General features: G+C 39.3%; 1 protein-coding gene across 4 annotated transcripts in view; it reads left to right on the top strand.

The window, feature by feature from the left end:
* ENPP2 (ectonucleotide pyrophosphatase/phosphodiesterase 2) overlaps positions 1-17,541 on the top strand; it is a 59,948-nt gene that overhangs the window by 13,457 nt on the left and 28,950 nt on the right. For 2 of the 4 annotated variants that reach the window (XM_009277212.1, XM_019471510.1), the window contains exons 7-12: positions 451-530; positions 1,744-1,863; positions 7,981-8,036; positions 10,606-10,671; positions 11,396-11,468; positions 16,198-16,353. In XM_009277212.1, the coding sequence (XP_009275487.1) occupies positions 451-530; positions 1,744-1,863; positions 7,981-8,036; positions 10,606-10,671; positions 11,396-11,468; positions 16,198-16,353 (551 nt within the window). The remainder of the gene's footprint in view (positions 1-450; positions 531-1,743; positions 1,864-7,980; positions 8,037-10,605; positions 10,672-11,395; positions 11,469-16,197; positions 16,354-17,541) is intronic. The other 2 variants (XM_019471512.1, XM_019471511.1) reach the window with 1 other exon arrangement.

Below are 17,541 nucleotides of genomic sequence, written 5' to 3'. Positions count from 1 at the left end.
GTGTCTGCTGGCCATCCTATTTGTGTAGCCATCTGGGGAGCTGTGGCCAAAGCCCATTGTGAAACTGCAGCTTTAGTGTATTTGTCCCTTAAAATTAGCCTGCGTTTTCTCAAGTTGTTTTACTTAGCAAGATACTTCCAATGACTCTGGACTCTGGAAGGAGGCTAGCTTACAAAGGAAAACAGTCTATGGAAATGTAGCTGGTTCTGTAGTCCTCTGGCTGCATTATTTCCGTTGTTTATTGTGAAGTACAAAGAATGCATGAGTAGATTTACTACTGTCTTGTGGGAAGACCTGCCAATGTTAAGCAGCAGAATGTTCATTTAAATCGGTTAAAATTTAACCAGTTTCTGCAGCATTTTGAACCATAGCAAATGACTTCCTCTGTTTTTGTTTTCCATGTCTGAGAGCTTCACTTCCTAATGTTTGCATTCCCTATTGATTTTTCAGGATCTTGTGGAACACATTCTCCTTACATGAGACCTGTCTACCCTACAAAAACCTTCCCCAACTTGTACACCCTTGCTACTGTAAGTCCCTGGGAAGGACTTTTTGATTATAAAATGTTGCATTTGAGTAAAAATGTGGGTTGGGGGAAGCAAAATTTTTTTTTTTTTTTTTTTTTTTAATAAAACTGCTTCGCTGTCCATCCTTTTTGGCCTTCGGTTATGTGAAGTATTTTCTTCAGTATTTTGAAGTTCTGAGATAAAGTGTATCTCACCATTATACACTGTCACAGCTTTTCAGTGCTTTCTTATGCCTGCTTTTGCAGTTATTTGTACTGCTGTGTAATTACAGGTCATAGTTTTTCTAGGGGGGAAAAAAACCCACCCCTGAAATCCTACCCAGAATACAACCAGCAGTTGTTCCTTCATTGGAGTCGCTGAAGTCAGTGGGGCTGACTTAGCAGCTGACTTACAATTTGCAACTGCTGAGTGTGTCTGGATGCTGCGTTGGCCCTGCAGTAAAACGAACCATCACTTCTGTGCTCCGGTGGCACAGCTGGTGGCCAGGCTGTCCCCACCCTGGGACGCAAATGCTCCTGTGTGACAGTGCTCCCAAAGCTGGGCTAAGGGACTTCCTACCTGCAGCTGCATTTTTTTCCCCTGCCTTTTTTCCTGCAGCCTCTGCACAAATGTTAAATGGGAAGAGAAAGGAGGGGATGGAGAAACGAATAGCTGGGGATGGGAGAGGGCCAATAGAAAGGGAGAAGAGCAGAAACCTCTGAAATTGCCTTTACTGCTGGACAAATTGTGATATAAAGCCATGGCTTTGGGTGACTTGCCTTGTTTTTTTCTTGGAAATAACTTATCTCACAGAGGCTCTGGTGAAGATAAAACATTATAAAATGGAAATGCGAAGTGTTACTCTTGCAACCAGAGAATGAATTACTGTTTCCAGAAAGGGAATTAATGAAGAGGAACTGGAAGTTCAAATCAATCTTCTTTTCAAAAATTTTTGCTTAATTTAGATGGCCTCAAACTAACTTTTAACCAGTGTGAAAATACTTTAAAGTATCGAGTAACAGGAGTTTTTGTGCTTTTTAGCACAATTCAATCATCTCCTCCTGCTTTCATTACTACAGCCAGTTTTAAATGTGCTTATCTTAAAGTTACAAACTTTTTTGGTGTGCAGTTACAGATATACCTATTTTAAAATAATTTAGTGATATTTGCAGATAGCTGTGAAGAACTGGATTTGTGTGCATTAGGGTTTTACTAATTAATCTACTTCTGCACAAAGGGACTCTATCCTGAATCACATGGAATCGTTGGCAATTCAATGTATGACCCAGTGTTTGATGCCAGCTTCAGTCTTCGAGGGCGAGAGAAATTCAATCACAGATGGTGGGGAGGTCAACCAGTAAGTTTCAGATTCCCTCCTCCTCCTTCCCTCCTCCCTCTCCTCCCCTCCCTCTGCGCTGTGGAACATAGCCAAAATAATAATTAAAAAAATACATCTGTGAACAATTTGTGCCTAATCTCCCCCCTCAGGTGGCCCTGTGTCTATCAATTTAATGTAACATTTTGAGTTGGCTTTTGCTTTTCAGAATAATAAAGCCATTGATTATGGAAAGGTGCTTACGTTGATAAGTATAAATTAGATGTGGCGAGGAAAAAAAAAAACAATTTAGGCAGCAGTTTAACACAAATTACCCTATTTTCGTCACCGTGGCATAATGTTTCCTTTTCATTATGGGTTTCTCAGGTTTTCATCCTAGTAATGTTCTTGTGGCAGTTTTAGTATTAATGTTCTGTCAGCATAGCATGGCACAACTTCATAATTATTATTTGTTAAGTCCACAAGTGATTGCTGTTACCTGACTTGCTGCAGAGGCTGTAGAAGTTTGTGAATTAATTTCTGCCTTGAGCACAACAGCAGTGGCTGAACTAAGCCTCCTCTCTTAGATTAGTGTTGGACTTGGTGGTTTCTCTAGCTCTGAATCCTTATTGTGGGCAAGGAAATGGCCTCCTTCAAAGTATTCTGTTTTACTACAGCTAAGGAGGTCCCCTTGCTTCTGCTGCACTTTCCCCTATTAGCGCATGCTGTGGTGGCTTGCTTTGCCAACAGAAGTGGGTTTAAATTAAACTAATAAGTTTTATGTGCAAGCAGCCAAGGTGCATGCACATTTCATTGCACTGATTGCTTAGGGAACTATAGTTTAAAAGCTCCCTGACCAGTTAACCCCACAAAAGAGTGGGATGATAGAAGTAGGGAAATCAGAAGGGGTTTGAGGACACCATAATCTGTCATTGCTGTTTGCTAAAGTGATCAGTGTCATCCCCCTAAATCTCTTAAGACTGAAATATCCCATGAGACTAAAGGAAGTTACTCAGATGGTTTTAGGCTTAGCAAGTGTGTGTGTGTTATTTGTCTGCATGTGGTTTTAGTCTGCAACAAATGTGAGACAAGACAATTTAGAGCTGCAGGCAGATGTGTGACAGGCAGATGTGTCTGGCTGTAGCTGAGCCAGAATGAGGTATTTGTGCTCTTGTAGAATTTGTCAGCATAACAGCGAGCGTAGTCACTCCCTCGCCCAGCTATGACTGGGTTAGCTTTCAGCATGGGTTGTGTGGAGAGGAGAGGGTGAGGAACGTGCCTGGCTATTATCCCCCTAGATGTGAGCAAAGAAGCAGGATCAAAACTAGGAGCAGTGAAAGGGTAGCAGTGGGCAGCCTCTTCCTCCATCTCAGCTACAGCTAGAACCACACAGCTAACAAACCATGCCTGCTGCAGTTAGGTATTGAGCTCATAGACAGTATTGGGGCTCAACTGCTGTATGACAACTTGTTAAGCAGCTGTAATTTAATTATGCATTGCAAATTTAATGGTGCATCTTACCTTAATCACAACTAGGTAGAAGTTAGTGGGGAACTAACTTTTAGGGACTGTACAAATGTCTCTATTTTTAAACTACTTCATCACCTACTGTGTTGAGTGGGGAATATTGGTAATTCCCACACCCATCCATTAGAAACACCTATGCTGCTCCAGAGAATAAAAGTCACTCTGGATTCTAAACAAGGGTCATGAAAAATGTCAGCTGAGAAGAATTCAAGAAAGTTACACAACAGTGGATGACCATACGCTGGATGAAATCCTCGGAGGACGGGGGGGAGTGTTGCATACACAAGTAAGGATGATAAAATAAACCAGCTGATCTGAAGAAGTGTTAAAAAGGAAAAACACACAAATAATGTAATAAACTGGAAATGTCTTTGGAGAATTGAAAACAAATGCATAGAGGAAGGGCTATAATTCAATCCCAACACACTTAATATGAGGGAAACCTGTAAGTTTGGCAAACCTGATAGAGCGGCCAATAGAGGTTGGGTAAGGAGGTGGTAGATCTCTTGCAGAAATATGATATAAATGATACTCTCTCTGCACGTGGAAGAATTGCACATTTCATAGAATCATAGAATCATTTAGATTGGAAAAGACCTTTAAGAAAGGTCTTGATAAAAGAACTGTAGATTTTGATAAAAGAAAAAATTATCTCCATCTATATATGGATTAGATACAGTCTCTTTCTAACTCCTTTTTATAATTTTCTCTAAATATCACATTGACATAGACTGCCAAAAATAGCTGGGTATTGAAAGACAAGACAGTAGAATTAGGGGGGGGGGGGGGGGGGAAAGGAAATCTGGTCTGCATATCACAGAAATCTTGTCTGTCATATCACATATTCATCTGGTTCTTTTCAGGTCTTGGGTCTCAAACTGGAGTACTCAAACAACAGCAGAGTGGTACTTGGATTGCACAGAATTGGGAATTAATTTTTTTCTGCCCAGGAAGGCAGGAAAAGTGTCTGGGACCCCCAGCCTCATATTATGGCTAAAACTGCCTAGAAGAGAATGTCATTTAATGTTGATAATTTCTGAAATACTTTCTTGCTCCTGGAAACTGGCCTATTATATATGGCTTTGTTAAAATGTGGGGGTTTGGTGGGTTTTGTTTTTTTTTTTTAATTACTTGTTCTAATACTCAGCATCTTGCTGGGAAACAGCGAGATTACCATGGACATCAGTGGGATTTGGCAGATGAGTAGCTGAATGTTTCTATACCAGGAATTATGAGAAATTAATTTTAAGAGAATTAGGAAAAGGAGAAGGAGGGAGAAGGTAGCTTGGAAGTGTTTCGAGGTGCTCTAGCTGGCTGTGGGACTTCCTGAAATCCATTCTTCTGATTTAATATACAACCTTGATTTATTATATAAGCTTAAACCCACCTTGTTTTCAAAACAAAAGTGTTTGACAGGAAACAGCCACAAAAGCACTCCTCATATTGCTACAGCATCTCACAGAAATGGTGAGCATCAGGGCTTATGCTCCCAAGGGGGAAACTAAGTTTACTGCTCATTTTTCATGACACCAAGACTCTGTTTTCATCCCAAGAAACTTTAAGCACTAAATTAGGCCCCAGCTGCCTTTGGCTTCTGTTAAGCAGTAGTTTTCTATGTCTTGATTTGATGTAGTGAGCTTAAGCTTACACTACAGAGAATACATTGCTTTTTTTTTTTAGTGATCTTTCATGATCCTTAGAAATAATCCATTGGCCTCCCCAAGGTCAGACGATGACAGGTATAAAACTGCCTGTCTGTGGTTAATGGGGAATGGGGACAGAGAAGCTCCTTCAGAAGGTAACCCAGCTTGGATCTGAGTTTGGCTCCAAAGATGCCTCTCTCTTCAGAAATATCTTAATTATAAAAGTATTGAAGGTTGTTTAGGGCACCTTGTATGAAGCTTTATTTTCACTATTAACCTTTTAAAAAGAATACAACCCTCAAAAAGGGCCCAGCTTGAGATCCTGAGATAATCCTTAAAAAGGGCCATGACATTCCTAGATAAGCAACAGCATGTCTCGAAGCTGTCTTTACAGTCTGCAGGGTATGTCTGTAGACACTAGGCATCATCACTACACATCTTAACTGGATGATTTTATCTAATCTTCACATTCTATATCAATCTTTGGGATAAAACCATTTTGCTCTCTGTTTATTGGAATTATAGGTTTTGACTGTCTAATGATTACAGAAAGAACTTCTTATTTTCATTTTCTTGCCTAGTCAGCCTGAACATTGGCAGGATAGTTACATCTGAGGAGCCTAGGCTCTGCAGAAAGCTGTCATCTGCCTTTTTGTCCTGAACACATTTTGCAATCGCTTTGTTGATTGGTGGGGGAAGCAGGAGGTGGCATGTCTATAATTGTCTAAGTATTTCTTTTTGTCTAGCTTGAGCCATGAACGAGCAACAGGGCTTTTTGAGTCTGTCTAATTATTTAATAGGCTTCTTGTACCAAAATCTTCTGTTTGGGCAAGAAGGCAATGCTTAGCTGTCAAGGCTGCGAGATCATTTGTGTCCTGTTAAAGAGTAAGGAGTGTGGAAGTGGTTATTCCACATTTTACCATGTTGGCAGGACAAATTGCAAATGGTGGAGGAGTGTAATGTTTGGCACCACCCTGGTGTTAATTCTGCATGTTTGCACCAATCCTGTACATGTTTCTTTACCTGGGAAATGCTGTGATTTCCCCCTTCCAACCTTTGTCTGGATGTGGGATTTCCCATTCATGCATTACCAACTCTCTGCTGCAGTGAGTGTATGTGCTCCTGACATGAATCTCCTTCCCTGATTGGTGAGCGGGAGCATGTTTGCGCAACTTGGCCCAAGAGCTGGACTTCGGAGCCATTCCTCCCATCAGCCCTGACCTGAGATGTGCTGCTGCCAGTCCTTTCATAGTGCAACAAATATGCGGCAGCCTTTGCAAAGTTATGGGCTCTTATTTATTCATGGAAGATTAAAAGTAGGGAGATGCCCCACTTTCTGTGCAGGTTTTCAAAGACAATTCAACAGCTATCTTGAATAATTCTGTATATACTATCTGTGTACAAACATGTCTAGCAGTTAGAAGAAGGGAGAACCTGGGACTTCCATGTTCCATGTGGCATTGCCACCTAAACTATTGCTTAGCCTGTCTGTTTTTATCCATAAATAAAGGAGAAGAATTGTAGCCATTCAATACAGAGGATATAAAAATGACAGTAATTCAACTTACAGGATATGTTTCATATACATCTAGAAAAGCATGTATATTACTTCTTGGGACATTTGCCAGTATACTAGGGTTGAATCTGTGGGTCCATAATTTAACAGGTCTTTCTGCATTGGAAAAGTTAGATATTCCCTAATTCCTGTGGCATGGTATGAAGACAGAGTGGTTAATCTTTGATTATTTTTTTAAAATACTTATTCCCCTCTTCTCCGCTTAAGCAAATTAATTCAGAAATATGGCCTTTACATGGCTTGCAATACAGTAAGGCTTGTCCCATATGCAAACCAGGGGTGCACATCTGACATAGTTAAACAGCTGACTATAAAATTCTAACGTATTAACAGTTAAAACCAACATATTTACATATGGCAAATAAATTACATAAGCTCACAAATGGTACTGACCTTGCAACACCTAACACAGAAAAATTTATGATAAGTGACCTGAACAGATGTGACCAGCCATAGAGTGTATATAGTGCATTGCATTTACGTGCTCAGTACTGGAACACCTAGGATTAATTAACTTTAAGACTGTGACTCTAACCAACAGAGAGGAAATGGAACAATAACCCTTATTCCCTTCTTAATTTCAATTGTTTTGGATGGGCAAGGTTGAGAGGGCGTCAGCTAACTTTTTTTTTCTATCCTACATTGAATGACAGTGTAGACTCAGCCTGGGAGAGGCATGACTTGTAGTGAAACTGGCAGGTTTAAACCAAACAAGAAGAAAAATACACTCATGCAGTGTGTGACTACATTGTGGAACTTGCTGCTACAAACTGATTTATAGCCAGAAAAATATATGGGACCGAAAAAAGGATTTGAAAAGTTCATGGAGATTGTTTCCATCATTTCCATCAAGCACTTCCAAGTGAGCTCAAAAAGTTCTTGGATGTCTGTGGAGGAATGTGTCCCTCCCTGCTGTCTTTATACCCCTGCTCACTCATCTGCACCCTTTTTTGGGTACTCTTTCCTAACATGTTTTCTGTGGATGGCTAGTGATGGTAAAATATAAGGAAAGAGGGACATTTATGGAGTTACTGATTAGTGTTAAGCTGTGTTCTTTCCTAACTGAGTATCCTCCAAAATTTGAACACTGAAAGGCTCAGGTGACTAATGGCTGATCTTTGAAAATTAAATGGAATACTGGAGAAATTCCTGGCCATGAATCTTAATGCTTTGCATTAAAAGCAACATAGAGATTTAGGGGTGAAAGTCTACAGCACAGCGGCTGATCCACTGCTTCAGAATTTGCATAGGTTTGTCACTCCACGTGTTTAAAATAGGGATGCAGGCTGAAGACTGCAATTTTCACTTCTAGGCTCAGGGTAGAAGAATGTGTCTTGAAAACATTTTCTTTTGATTTCAGAGGGTCATTAAAGATCTGAACACATCCTAATCCTCTTATATTTTCCTCATTAGATTTGGATTACTGCAGCCAAGCAAGGGGTGAAAGCTGGCACGTTCTTCTGGTCTGTGTAAGTGCCCTCTGTTTTCTGGAGATTTGTAACTAATACTTCAGAATTAATTTGATGCAAGTGTTTATTAAGTCGTTTTCCTTACTCTAAGCATTAGGTAGCTTGGAGACCATACCTGTAACCCTCCCTTGTTTCATTTGTGCAATGTTTCTGATAACTAAAGCTAATGCTACAGTTTGCTGCTTTAAGTTCATATACTGATTTTTAGCAGTTATCTGAAGAAAAGATGTGTGACTATGTAAAAAATTACTTACTTTCATTTCACGGTGTGTTGTTTTGCCTCCCTCGTATTGCTAGCAATGTTTCCTAGTCCTCTGAGTGTTTGTGGAAGACTCTTTTATTGTCCTCTTATGTCATCTGACATAAACAGCCTAATTGACTCAAAAGCCTAACTGAATCACTCATTTTACAATCCAGTCTGACCTTTGAGTAAGATATCCAATTTCCCTTTCCTAAAAGACAGCCTTGAGGATCTTTGCTGTTTATTCTTTTGTTTAATGGTTCCAAATTATTTTCCTTTCTCCCAACTAAGACGTATCTTCCTAACCGAAAATGAATGAATTTTGATCATTTCTGAGTTCTGAGGAATTCATGTGGATCAATCTCTCTATTTCACTTTAGTGGCAGGATTACAGGAGCAAAGAAAATGGGCAAAATGTCAAGATTGAAGTACTAAGGGGGGTTGCCTATTTTTTTGTGATTCTGTTAGGAATAATGCTCTTTGCTACTCTAAATATTATATAGCATGTGGAGGGAATAATAAAATGTACCACGTACAAAGCTGATGATAGGTTTAGGCTTGCAAGATGGTTATCTGACAGAGGTCCAGCCTGGTGCTCTACAAAACAAAGAAATTAATGTGATTCCTAAGGCCTACAACTACATAGTCACCATAAAGACCCTGGCCAATGCATGCTTGGAGATATAAAACGTTATGGAAGGTAACCAAGGATATGTTAGTACTAAGGGGGGTTGCCTATTTTTTTGTGATTCTGTTAGGAATAATGCTCTTTGCTACTCTAAATATTATATAGCATGTGGAGGGAATAATAAAATGTACCACGTACAAAGCTGATGATAGGTTTAGGCTTGGTTATTGGTTATCTGACAGAGGTCCAGCCTGGTGCTCTACAAAACTTAATGTGATTCCTAAGGCCTACAACTACATAGTCACCATAAAGACCCTGGCCAATGCATGTTGGAGATATTGTGATTCCTAAGGCCTACAACTACATAGTCACCATAAAGACCCTGGCCAATGCATGCTTGGAGATATAAAACGTTATGGAAGGTAACCAAGGATATGTTACATGAATGGTAATAGTAAGGGAGTGAGACAGCCGCTTTATGTATGAATGAAATATATATGCCTTAAAACTGTATTATTTACTTTGGGACACAGAATGGTGTTTGGGAGAATTCAGGCAAACTCTTTTAGGAAAACAGAAGTGTTAAAAGCATCTTAGTCACATATGACTTAATTGAAGTAATGGATTGTTTTTCATATTGCACAAATAATAAAATTTTCAAAACTGGGCAATACCCAAGATTATTATTCCACTTTATGATATTGCCTTGTTTGCAAATTTTAGCATAAATTCTCATTTTTATAGTTGTTTTACAACCGAAAGTTCTCTGTGTAGTTGGATACTGAGGACCACTGTTGTTCTACAAGGCATTAAAAACAAACTTATTTAAAAACAGCTGTTGGCACCTCTATTTCTCTGTCAGATGTTTCCAAAGAGTGCTAAATTCAATTCAGCATGGTGAATCCAAGTCAGTTGTATTTTATTCCTGCCCTGGGATTCTGCTATTGATCTAATGGAATCTGGACTGACTATGCTATTGTATTAAAATAACTGCATGGTCACTGACCTGCAGAGCTTTCCTAAGATGAGCTATTTGGAAGTTTAACAACTGTTTATAAGGTTAGTCATTCTCATAGCATGAACTTGACCTCAGCAGCCAAGTAAGAAGTCTCAGGATACAAACAGTGAAATAGGATGAGTCTGTTGTGCAGAGTGAGAAGCTGTCAAAGTTGTGCAAGTCACCACGCTGATGGCCTGGTGTTTCAGATGGCTCTGTTTTGATTTACACCAGCCCAGCCCTCAGTTTGGTTACTATTAAGTCAATGGGAACTTTTCCAGCGTCTTCAAGACTACCAGACCAGCATGGTCGTTTAAACCCGTACTGATATGAGCAATTTAATGGTTTTTACTCGTGCCAGCACCATTGTGCATAAAAAAGGTTCATCTGGGTTAAAGCTACCAGAATGGATCTTTATTCACTCCTATTTAGAAGAGTCAGATTTACTGCCTTGAGGTCTGACTCCAGTTACAAACTTTTAATCAACTTTATTTTGGAGTATGTGGACATCCAGGAGATCTGAAGCGATTCTGTTTGCAAAATAAGAATCAATATCAAGCAAGAAAGAAGATATAGAATACTAAAAGCAAATGATGTTATTATGATTGACTTTAATCATGTTAGAATCAGTTCATAGCAAGGCTTTGTTGGCCTTTTGTATATTGTGTGATAACAAGATATATTTTTGTATTTTGTGGTCCAGTGTCATCCCCCATGAGCGCAGAATATTAACAATACTGCAGTGGCTAACACTTCCAGACAACGAAAGGTAATTCACATATTGTTATCTGCTGTTGGATAACTGCTAGCTTGTCTTCTCCCTAAAAGTAGCTGGAAGAGGAAGGGGAAATTTATTTCTAAAAATTATTTTTTTCTGTTATGCAGACAAAAATATTGCTATCACTGTTTTAAGGACTTGTTGGGGGTTTGTGGTTTGTTTTTTTGTTTTGTTTTTCTATCTCAACTTTTATCCATCAGCATTTTGATTCTTCTCAATAAATGTATGGTATGAATTTATTTCTTATCAAGAAGCACTTAGTTACATGGATTAACTTGGATTGTTCTTATTCTACTGAGTCTAATATAGTTTAACAACCTTACAGGTAATGGCAGTTGCAGAGCTGGACCCTGAGGACTGGGAAAATTTGTTAACATTTTAATTATGAGTGTTTTTTAGTACACTAGTTCCCACATGCTGCTGGTTGCAAAGCTCAGGCTAGCTGCTGTTGTGAGCTCTCCTACAAGACTTAGAAAGAGTGTGTGTCCTCAGATGGTACCCATGTGCCTCCCTGCATGTGTTCTTGGATTTAATAAAACTGTAGAACAACTAATTGCTTAATCATACCATGGAAACATGACTGAGAAACAGTTCGTTTTCCATAAAGCCAACTCTCATTGGAAGGTTCACTTGATTTGACTTGACCTAACATGTCTGGGGTTTTTTGTTGTTGTCAAAGGAAAGCTATCCTGAACAAGACCTTTCTTCCTTTCAGGCCTTATGTTTATGCTTTCTACTCTGAACAACCAGATGCTGCTGGCCACAGATATGGTCCTTTCAACTCAGAGGTTAGTATAGATTTTCTTCTGCAGACAAAGCACGTGGCTCAAATACATTTTTTGAATAATTGCCACTGCTCAGGAGTAACACTTTTAGCAACTTTTTTTCACCCGTTTCTGCAGAATGCTTCCCCGCTGCCACAGAAAGCAGTTATTGTCTTAAGGACTTATCACGTGAGATTCACTTCTGAGAGAAGGAACTGCCTGTGCCTTTCAGGACGCTATTTCTCTGTGTGATATGATAATGCAAATGGAAAGATTTATCTGGCAAAGACAGGAGTATATTTGGATGCAACAGCATAATTTAACTTTCCTCAAACAATTTATCCTTCTTAAAAGTCATGAAAATATAATGCAGAAAATATTGAGGAAAAACGCAGAGAAGAAAAAGCTTTCTTTAAAGCTGACAGCCTGCAGTAGCCAAAGTAATAATTCCAGTCTGTCATGAACTGTAAAAAGCTGCTATTTCCAGTTTCATATAGGCCCTACAGGGGTTCAGAAAGCTTTGCCAGTACAGTTCCCTCAGGACCGGACTGCTGAGTTTGGAAAAAGTTTTGAAGCACTGTAAGGTATTTTAATGAAAAATTATGTGCAAAACACTACAGTAGTTAACCCCTTGTTTGAGCTTTGGGTAGCTGGCTGGGACTGATGAGTACTGCTTCCCTGCCAACACCATCCAGGTGACAAGAGTTTAAAGACTATGCACTTGTCTGGGATTTGTGGGGAAGGAAAGTAAATTCTGCACCCAAATATTCTACTACTTCAGGTGGCTGGGATCTGGCATCTCTGATGATCTCCGACATCTGGCAAAGGTCCCCTAGTTTCAGTGCAAATGTATGCCTGCAGATTGCCATCACAAGACTTTAGGAGTTTTTATACATGCTTTTTAAAGAGTAAACAAACATTTGCAAATCTTCAAAAACTGAGGACTGTATCAGATACCTACCCTTTGGAAGGTAATACAAATCTCCCTGAGCAGCCAGGTAGCCAGTGGTAGTTTCTTACTTGTTTGGTATACATCTGATAGCTGTTCTCTAGTGGAGGAGAGAGCAAAGAGAAGCAGAATTAATCTTTTTTAATATGCTAGAGTTATTTGGGCTGTTTAAATAAGTTTGTAGCGGTTATGAACTTGCTGTGGGTAGCACCCCTGTTGGAGCAGTTTGCGCCATGGTCCCAGAGCAGCAGGTGTGAGGAATTATTCCAAACCAGCACTGAAACATCATACTGGATAGGAAGAAGTAGTCCTTTTTCTGGATAAGCGATGGTTAAAATCTGCCAACACTCTTGCTAAATTGACAGGCATTGATATGTCTCCATGTTGTCATTTGGCTCAGAACAGGAGACTTGTCTGACTTGGTCAAGCAAGGTATCGGTAATGAGAGCTCTCTGATTCAAGGATGTATTACTCAATAATCCTTTATAGTTCCTCTTATTGAAGTGTTACAAATATTATGTGTGGCTTATGACTGACAACTCTAATTTTATTTATCTGTAGACAACTACTTCCTTCTGAACAGAGTTGTGGGGCTCTTTCTATGGGCTTAACAGAGAATATGAAGATGATGACGTTGAATTTGTTCTTTAAATTTTAGTCTTTAACAAACCAGTTTAGCATCCAATGTGGTAATCTAGTTTCAGGTTAATTATAAGTGTCTAAAAAGTGAAGTATAATTGTATCATCATAGGAAAAGTCATTATAAAAGCAAAAAGCCCCCAAAAGCTCTTATTGTTTGGGGATTCTTCTGTATGGTTATCTGAAGGTTGACCTCTAATTGCAAGGCAAAGCTTAGGCTCTTAATAAGTGTGAATTAATAGCTTATGAAAGTTTTACAAATAAATTGATTTATGCCATTTGTGTTAAACACCAGAAGAGCATGAAACTGATTTTTAGCAAATTGAGAACAGACGAGTTAGCAGATGAGCATGTATGGGTTTGCAGTTCAAACAGTGGCCATAATTGTGAATGGAAATTAAATAAATGAATACAGCTGTGTAAGTATACAGATGCTGAGATTTACTAGGGGCTGGTTTCATGATAGAAAAGCTAGGAAGTATTTTATATTGTTTCTCTTGACACTGTTTTCAATATAATTTTTAGGAGCTATGAAATTTACATAAATCAGCTGGGAAGAAAGTCCTTAAAGGGATCCCTCTCAGCTGCTTCCTTGATACCGAGAGCATGACCTCCCCATGAAATCATTCTTGTATACAGCTGGCAGCAGTTAGACAGTTGGAGTAGTTCTGACCACTTCATTTTTCTTCATGCAAAGGCAGATCAGCCAAACAATAACGTTTGAAAACAAGCTCTTAACAATTCTGTGTTATAGTTAAGATGGGCTTCTTATTTCTTCTTTTCAAGAGTGAAGATTTTATGCTGAGTTTTTCTTGCTGCATTTTGTAGCTTGAGGAATACACCTTGAAAACCTCCAAATCCTACAAATGTCCATTAGTGTTTACTAGAGCTTCTTATGCCAAATAGTGTTCTAAACGTATTTTAAATGTATTGCCTTTAAGGTCTAATGGCGTCCATGACTGATAATTTTCAGCTTCTAGACTTCAGCAGATGGCACTCAGAGCTTCACAGGACATGCACAACACCTTATGTGCAGAGCGTCTTAAAAGCTAGAAATAAAGGGACTTAGATGCACTTAAACTTTATTGGTAAATTACCAGTGTTGTTGATATAAATGGAATACAGATTATGGCCAGTGTCCACTAGTGTAACTTTGCATGTCCTCTAATATTATGAACTTCAGTGTAAATGAGTTGGTTGTCTAGGTTTTGGGATTTTTTTTAGCTTTGGGTTTGGGTTTTTTTGTGGGACATGAATAAACTTCTTAGGAAGTATTTTAGTGGGTTCCATTACATTTCCAGGCGTAGTTATGGGAGTTATCAAATATGTGCTTGCTCTTGATTTACTTCTGCATATTTTTTTTCTTTCCCTCTGTGCTTCTGCAGTTGAACTCTGGTAGGTTGGTCCATCCGGGTCAAGAAGCAGAGCTTTGGCTGGCTAGTTACCTTTGTGATGTTACAGTTCCCCTCTGTAAGCGGGGAGGGATTAATTTCCCTCCTCCATAACTCTGTTCTGACTCTTCTTAAGCAAGACTAAGATTTGGCTGGTTAATAAGAACTTGGCTTTTTTTTTTTCCTCCAAGCTATCTTTTTAAAAAAAAAATAATTCTAGAAATATGCTACCATAAGAGCTCTAAAACATATTGAAATCTGGCACTGCTAAGCCATTCCTGCTGCTCCTCTAACATGCCGTCTTGAGACAGCCATTTTCAGTGTTCAGACCTGGGTCTCCTGCGCTCGCGTGTTTCTTGCATCATGGAGCTCTGTCTGAGCCAATTCAGAGACAGTAAAATGAGATCCTTCCTTTCCCTGCCGCTCCTCTCATCAGGACTGCACAAAGCTTGAAGCGTTTTAAAAACAGAAAACTCTGGTGCTGCTTTATTAAAATGCCTTTCTGGACAGAGACGAATGAGACTGGACTAGAATCTCCTTTCCAGCTGCTTGCCTTGGAAGCAATGAAACAGCATGGCAGATGGTAACATCCCCTTCCTTCCCTTCCCTGTTTACATAGCTTTGTAAGTGAACAACTGTGAGAAGCTGCCTAAGAACATAGAAGTTAAATATCATCATACATCTCCGACTCTTCTCAAGCCCAATCAGTGTGCTCCGTTATATGCAGCATAGTGTAGTTACTGTCTCCCGGTAGGCATCATCTATCAGCACTTCACATGCAATCCCTAGCAGTGCCAAGAGCCTGCAACTTGTGTTAAAGTCAGTCAGAGTGGTACAGTTTAAAATTATGAGCAAGTCTATTAATGGGATAGTAGTTTTTCCAGTTATGTCTTAATTTTTTTTTCCCTTCTGCAAGCCTATCTCAGGTAGTATTTGTGCATTTATGAACAATAATATTACCCAATAAGACGCCATACTGAAAGTGCTAGGAAATCAAATTCTCAAATTGCCCATAAAGCTGGTAATAAGGCAGGTAGCAGTGCAGCTTTCTGATGCACTGCCACTAATAAATATGCCCTGCCTAGCTGATTTGAAGGATACGAGCTCCATGCTAACAGAGTCTCACCTTTGTAGCTCTGTCCTGCAGACCTGCAGTCCCCAAATACTGGCTACTGGGGTTCTGGTGATTTCAGTGGGGTGCATGGCCTGGCACACAATGGTGGCACCTGGTAATGATACTGATGAGGGTACCTAGTGTCACCGATTCAGCCAAAAAGTGGGTGTGGAAAACCTTGCAGAAAACTATTTGGACTGGACAGGCTCTTGTACTCATACCTGAACCATCATCCAAGCGAGATGTTGTGTTGCCACCAGCACTCTACCCCAGACACTCATTAAATTGTACACAATGAATTTTACGTAAATTGAAATTAAGTTTACTTAAATATTGATAATATTAATGGATTAATATCTGAGCAATAAAAAACCCCACATAACTATATATTTTGAAACCAGAAGCCCCACCTATCTTCTGAAACACCAATTTCATTTGCTTTTATGCTGTCCGCTCTCATAACTGCTGTTCTGCTTTCAGTACAATTTGAAGGATTCCTCCTTAAAGAGAGACAGATCCTAAATTGTCCAAATGCCTAAATTTTTGAAAAGGCCACAGTATTTATGCTTCAGAATTAGTTGGCACAGGTAGCTTTACTATCTGATGTGAGTTGAGAGAGGCTTTTTTTCTGAGTCCAGACATCTCTCCCCGCCAGTACAGGAGAGTAGTTATGGCTCCCCTCTTACTCCGCCCAAGAGACCTAAGAGAAAGCTTCCTCCTAAGAGGAGACAGGAAAGACCAGTTGCAGCTCCAAAGAAAAGAAGAAGAAAAGTACGTAGAGTGGATCAGTATGCTGCGGAAGCTCGTCGGAAGAAAGTAAGTTTACATATGTTCCAAAATTTTATGATGGAAGTGCCACTTTTTAGGCACTACTCTACCTTTATTTTTTTCAACTTGGGAGTTCACTCCATGCTTCAGGTTGGGATTTTGCAGACAAAACTTCTATAAATGTACTGAAGGACCCAAAGGAAAGCAGCCAAACAAGACCAAGTCTTCTGGGAGCTATGTTTTTCTTGTTTCAGACTCTGTTTGTGTTAGGGAAAGTCATCTTTATAATCTCTTTATATTTTTAAATCCAACCATCAGCTGGAGGCAATGTCAGATATATCCCTGGGAAGACACCACCAGCATTGCTAACTCTTCTGAGCTATTACAAATGCTGCAATATGTTGTAGCCTCCTTAAGTCCCCAGCTCTTGGGAGCCTGGTGATTATTTGAGATTCTGTGTCTAGTCATCGTGGTTGTGGAAAAGTCCTGAAAATGTGACTCATAAAATCTAAAAGGGAAAGAACTTTAAAAAGTTGTTGTAAAGAAAAATATATATTCTAAAGCCAGTTTGTGACTTTGGAGGGTAGAGGATTCTTGATTACATGATTTCTGAATGCTGTATTTGCAACAGAAGTGGTGCAGTCTGTTTTCACAAGAAAAAGGTCAAATAGAAATTGCTTTGCTAGGAAAAGGTGCAAGTGGAGGAAAAAGGTATTCCTTAGTGTACTGTCTTTTTCCACCAGGCCCTAACAAACACACTGGAAGGGGTTATAGACTACTTCAGTATTATTTTCGTTTCAGAAATTTAACTAAATAATTCAAAACCTCTTCAAACAAACAACCTAAATATTTCTTCTTTAAGCTTTAAACAAAAGCCTTGACACTCCACTGTATCCTACAAGAGGCTACAAACACTCTTCTCAATATGACTTGTTGCATGATTCAACTTAAAACAGTTATTTTGTGACCGATTCTTTAAGTATAAAGACATGGCAGACAGGGACATGCAAAAAAATTATCAGCTATAAGAAAACAGGAGTTTTCCAGAGAGCTTTTAACACAGATTTACCTGAAAGGAGAACTGATAACTGCTATGGATGATATTGCTATTACTCATTAATTTGCCATTCCAAGTTATACCCTTCTGGCATGAAGTATAGTAGATAGCTTGTAACATTCCTACTGATGTGAGCATATGTGGCTCTTTTTTTTTTTTTTTTCCTTTCTCATGGCTCT

Source organism: Aptenodytes forsteri, unplaced genomic scaffold (genome assembly GCF_000699145.1).
Source record: "Aptenodytes forsteri isolate BGI_AS27 unplaced genomic scaffold, ASM69914v1 Scaffold49, whole genome shotgun sequence".
Classification (NCBI taxonomy): Eukaryota; Metazoa; Chordata; class Aves; order Sphenisciformes; family Spheniscidae; genus Aptenodytes; species Aptenodytes forsteri.
Note: the sequence above shows the minus strand (reverse complement) of the source record. Positions and strands in the feature narration are given on the sequence as shown.